The 5480-nt window shown below is 34.0% G+C and overlaps 1 protein-coding gene across 1 annotated transcript; it reads left to right on the plus strand.

The window, feature by feature from the left end:
- Positions 1–829: 829 nt before the first annotated feature.
- Positions 830–2872, plus strand: LOC140890787 (succinate dehydrogenase [ubiquinone] iron-sulfur subunit 2, mitochondrial-like). Its single transcript, XM_073298837.1, has 2 exons — positions 830–1576; positions 2399–2872. The coding sequence occupies exons 1-2, from the start codon at positions 924–926 to the stop codon at positions 2571–2573; spliced, it is 828 nt and encodes a 275-aa protein (XP_073154938.1). The 5' UTR covers positions 830–923; the 3' UTR covers positions 2574–2872.
- Positions 2873–5480: the final 2608 nt, after the last annotated feature.

Genomic DNA, 5480 nt, shown 5'->3' on the forward strand with positions numbered 1-5480 from the left:
AAAAACTAAATACGCCTCTGGCGTGGTCGTAGATTTTTTGGGTTTTTCAACTAAATAATATTTATAACATAACAGAATATTAAAAAAAACGAAAATTTAAACATTTTATTAATATATTTTTTTTTTTAGTTTTTCAAATCAATAGTTTTAATAATTGACATTTTTTTGGAAGTGTAATGTAATATGCAGCTTCTCTCTCTTAAACCTGAAGCGTGGATTTTAGAATGGTGGTCAAAGATCTCGAACGAAATTTTAATGATAATTGAAGGCTCGTGGGGAAAGCATGAGTCTAAAATGAACACGTGGATTGAAATTTAGCCAAATGAATAACCAGTTATGTACCGTCAACTCTTCGATGAACGAGGAGTCTGAATTTGGTTTCTTAGCGAAGGATTCTCGGTTTATTTTGCAACAAAAATCTTTATTTTTTGTTGGTTTTGTTAGTTGATTAGTTGACGAGCTTGTTCACGCTTTGACAAAGGAATCTCATTAGCATGTTAATTCTTATATTAATTAGTCATCAACTCATCTTGGTAATTTTATAGCCCGTGATGCTTTGATTTCTCGATAAATCATTTGTATTAACTTTAATATAAAAAAAATTGTGGAAATTTATATTATTTAAAAGTTCTAATTAAAAACTTAGATTTAAGAGACAATTTTTTTTCAAAGTTTTCAAATTTTTTTTATTATTTATTTTAAAAAAAAAACCCCAAGATTTTTCCATTGGATTTCATTTTTGTTTATTTGAGAATGCTTTTGAATATTTTTTTTTTTTTAAAAAAAGATAATGGTTGAAAATTGTATCAGAATTAATTTTGGAGTTAGCGTGACTTAACAAAATTGTCTATCCAAATTCCAGCTTTTAACATTTTCCTCCACTCGGCCAACACACGCCTTCTGAGCTATTCCGAATCTCATCCATGGCGGCTCAATTGCTCCGGCGAGCTATATCTAGGGTTCCGCCAATCTCACCGGCGGCCGGAGCCACCCTTTTCCGTGCCCATGCCTCGGAGGCCGAGGCTCAACCGAGGAAGGCCGCCAGCAACCCCAAGACCTTCCAAATCTACCGATGGAACCCGGACTCTCTCCAGAAGCCGGAGCTCCAAAACTACGAAATTGATCTCAAGGAGTGCGGGCCTATGATTCTTGACGCCTTAATCAAGATAAAGAACGAAATCGATCCAACCCTAACTTTCCGCCGCTCCTGCCGCGAGGGGATTTGTGGGTCGTGTTCGATGAACATCGACGGCCGAAATGGCCTCGCTTGTTTGACCAAGATCTCGTCCGGCGGCCCCAGCATGATCACGCCGTTGCCGCATATGTTCGTGATTAAGGATCTGGTAGTGGATATGACGAATTTTTATAATCAGTATAAGTCGATTGAGCCATGGTTGAAGCGGAAGAACCCACCGGAGACTCCGGGGAAGGAGATTCTGCAGAGCAAGGCTGACAGGAAGAAGCTTGATGGGATGTATGAGTGTATTCTGTGTGCGTGCTGTAGCACATCATGCCCCAGTTACTGGTGGAACCCGGAAACTTACTTGGGCCCTGCTGCTCTCCTGCACGCGAATAGGTATCATTTTCTTGGTGTTGATGTTTACTTGAGATGAAATTTGCTGAATTTGTCTTCTATCAAGAGGTAGACTCAGAATTAATGTGGTATTAGTAAGCATTTACTTGTAAATTTTGTTATTTGATATGAGATTGATTTTGCTGGATGAAATTCTTCCGTGTTTGCTTTATATTCTGTGATCTTTTAACTAGTGTTATTGGAATATATTTAAACACTCTTTAATAGTATATTAAGAATATAGTTGATCATGCAAGAGTTATTCAATCCTTCTGTGAGAAAGGTGTAGTCTTTCGGTATTGAAAACAGATTACTGATGAAGTACATATAGCCTAGATTTATGGTTTGCTGGAAGTTGCCTGGAACTGCCCGCTGCGGTTGTAAATGAGATGGTGGTTCAAAATTCAATGCTTTAAAAGGGCTAAATTTGGTTGATTTTCTGTCTGTGAGACTGCCTGCCGTGGTTGAGATGAAAATGATGGTTGCTGTGTCTAAACTCCATGCTTTAGAAGGGCTAAATTTGGTTGATTTTCATTTTGTGGGACTCCTCTAGTGTTGCTATTATGCTTGTCATTGCTGGGCTTGGATTAACTTTCTATTGATTTTTGATTGATAAAATGATTGGCTTGGGTAAAACATTGGATGATTTAATTGTGTTCAGGATCGGCTTTTTCCAGAATAGTCACTTTATTGTTTGTATGTATATATATGAGAAGTAGCCATATTGGGGTGTTGACTACACTAAATCTGTTGTTTGTTGAGATAGTTAAAGATGCTGATATTTTTTTTTTTTTGCTAAACTCCGATTTCCTGTGTTTGATACAGATGGATAATGGATAGTCGTGATGAATATACTACGGAGCGACTTGATGCTGTAAATGATGAGTTCAAGCTGTATCGATGCCATACCATTTTGAATTGTGCTAAAGCTTGCCCAAAAGGACTGAATCCAGGAATGCAAATCCAGAACATCAAGAAACTTGAGCGTCTAACCCCTTAAAACATATCTATCTTAGAACATGAAAACGGGGTTGTGTGCGAATTTTTTATTAATTGTTTTGAAGGAATGATTATACAGTCTTTTGGAATAATGTAAGCAGCACTGATCATGATTGCTTTAAATCCTGTAAAATTTTCTTTTTAGAGAAGTTCTCTTTAAAATAAACACATCTCCAGACCTTTCTTCTGGAGAATCTCAATCGGTGCACTTTGCATTTGGCGTGTGTAATGGAACATCGGGTCTGGTGTAGAACTCTGGTATTGTTTATCCCGTAATCTTATGGTCATTGCAAGATGTTACAGTAATTTAGCATCTCAGCATATATAAGATTGTTGTCATGGTTTTTGCAAGTGTTGTCATATTTGTTCCCGAATTTGAAATTTAATTTCCCCCTTTCCCCGTTTCTTACATGTCAAACATATGATTTATCATGCCTACAGAAGTGGATTTTGTAGCTGAGTAGCTGGTGGATCGGTACTGTAGACCTGGTCACGGTTCTCTTGGAACTGTGAACCGCCTCTGAAAATAAGAAACCGAAACCATTTTTTGGTTTTCGTTCCAGAACCGAAACAAGAATTCATGGTTCGGTTTAGTTTTCTAAAAATAGAAAAACCCGAACCGCAATAGTTTGAAGTCGGTGGATGATAACTAGAACCATGATCCATGTAGAACCACACTTATAACCGTAAATTCAACTTTACATTTTAAGATATTGGAGTAGTATTTTTGATATTTTGGACTACTGTAGTTGTCTCATGAACATTGTAAATTGTTCACGTGAGTATCGTTGAAATATTTAATGCATTAATGTTCATATGAATATCTTATTGTGTCCATAAAGTATCCAAAAAATCCTTTGGAGTAGATACTTGCCACTTAATTTCTTAATTAAACTACTTTTTTGGTAACAAATTAAATTTAATTATAAAAATTAAATTGAACGGCTATTTTTTTTAGCTATTTAAATGAACGACTGTTTTTCATTGTAATAATAAAAAGTAAATATTCGTAATAATTTGTAATATAATTATTTAATAATTCTTTACAACCACTAGAATTAGATAAATTAAGTTCAGTTCAAAATCGGTTATATTGTAGCCAAATCGAAACCTAAATTATTAGGAATTATTAGGCATAAGGGGCATACGAATCGAATTGAGCTAAATATTGTGAACAAAATAAGGATCGAATTTGAGTTCGATTCCAATCTCAAATTGATACAATATTTTTGACGATTAGCCTCTAATTAGAGCTCGAATTCGAACTCAACTTGAAATATTTGAAAGTATGTAATTTGTGAAGTATTTGACCAATTGATGAAAATCATGCGACTCGAAAAACTCAGAATATAATCAGCCTCTCATCGGTTAGCCCATGTGCTTCGGCCCAATGTATTTTTCTGATATTTGTTCTATTTAGAAATTTTTGTAAATGGTCCATGGACCCTCCAAATACATGGATGGGGGCATGGATCCTCCAAATATATGGACTATTTTTTTGGGCTTAAGCACATGGCCTAAACCAACTTTGACATCATTTAATAAATTCAATCTATATACTAATTAAATATAATTATTCTTTAAACCAATATATATCATTAACAAAACATGAAAAAATTCACAAACGGCTCAAAAATTATTGAACAAAATTATTTAGGCCCGAATTGGCGTGAAAAAAAATTCAAACATATTTAAGTTCGAATTCAACTCGAAATCGATAATTTTGAATGAGAACAAGATATTTTTCTAACCGACTTAAAAAATTCGAGAACCAATCGAGATTCGTTTAAGGATAGTCGGGAATCAGAGCCATAACCTACCTGACACCAATTAATCGAAAGGATGGATTTTAGAAACGTGATTGGGCAAAAGGAGCCCAACTTCAAGTAGTATTAGATTGGGCCGCACAAATGAGTAGTGTAAGCTCGCACTCATTTTTATGGGCCTTACGTGCCAAGTCCATTTCCAACTAGGATTTCAGTTTAATATACTATCCAAAAACATCATCTTAGGGTCACATTTCATATATAAATTACTCCGGGAAAGGAAAATGAAATTACTTACATTAATGTTCAAATTTGAATGCTGAAAAAGTAACAAAAAGAAATATATTAGTAAATAAAAATTATAAATCTACAAATCCACCTCGAATTAGGAATCCTGTGTACCGCCCGTAGTTTTGCTATATTATGTATGTCAGGTGTTTTGATCGTGAGTACATAATGCGTTTTAATCGTGAGCACGCTCGTCACGACTTTTGATCGTTAGCATATAACTACACACGTTGGTAGGTTACATTGAAGTCAAAATTTGTTAGATCCAACAAATGCCAATTTATTTCGATCCTTAAATCTTATTACCATAGTAAGTTGAGATCCCTACAAATTTATAATTACTGCCTATAATTTTCTATCAAAGTACATATTAAAAGTAGAGAATAATTTTATTTTTATCTAATTATCAATTTTACTTCGATGCTACAAGGGGTAAGTTGATAAAGTAAAGAAGTATATTTCGTTTTTGGTCATGTAAATCGTCAAAATTTGATATCAACGGGATAATTTGGTCTTTCTACTCTATTTCTAGTCAATTTTTTCCTATAAACTAATCTAACGATAAATACTAAACGTGATATCGGATATTATTTATACGATATCACATATTATTTTTGTGAGATTGAACATAAATATGTATTTGATGTTACGTTAAAATCACAGAAAAAATGACTAAAATTTGGAAGGTAAAACCATTTTAATGTACTAACATCAACTTTTGGTTATAATAAAAATTTAAAAATTTTGCAAATTAACAAATATTTGGCTTAGACAATAAATTGATTTTTCTAAATCGCACAAAAGAGAAGGGAAAAAAGAAAAAAAAACATAAATCGACACACATTTCACTGTGA

This window comes from Henckelia pumila, chromosome 3, assembly GCF_033568475.1.
Source record: "Henckelia pumila isolate YLH828 chromosome 3, ASM3356847v2, whole genome shotgun sequence".
In the NCBI taxonomy this organism is placed as follows: domain Eukaryota; kingdom Viridiplantae; phylum Streptophyta; class Magnoliopsida; order Lamiales; family Gesneriaceae; genus Henckelia; species Henckelia pumila.

What these genes read in the sequence shown, in the direction of transcription:
- LOC140890787 (XM_073298837.1), top strand. Translation starts at nt 924, where the DNA reads ATGGCGGCTCAATTGCTCCGGCGAGCTATATCTAGGGTTCCGCCAATC. An exon ending in GCTCTCCTGCACGCGAATAG is followed by an intron (nt 1,577 to 2,398) that starts GTATCATTTTCT and finishes TGTTTGATACAG; the next exon opens with ATGGATAATGGATAGTCGTG.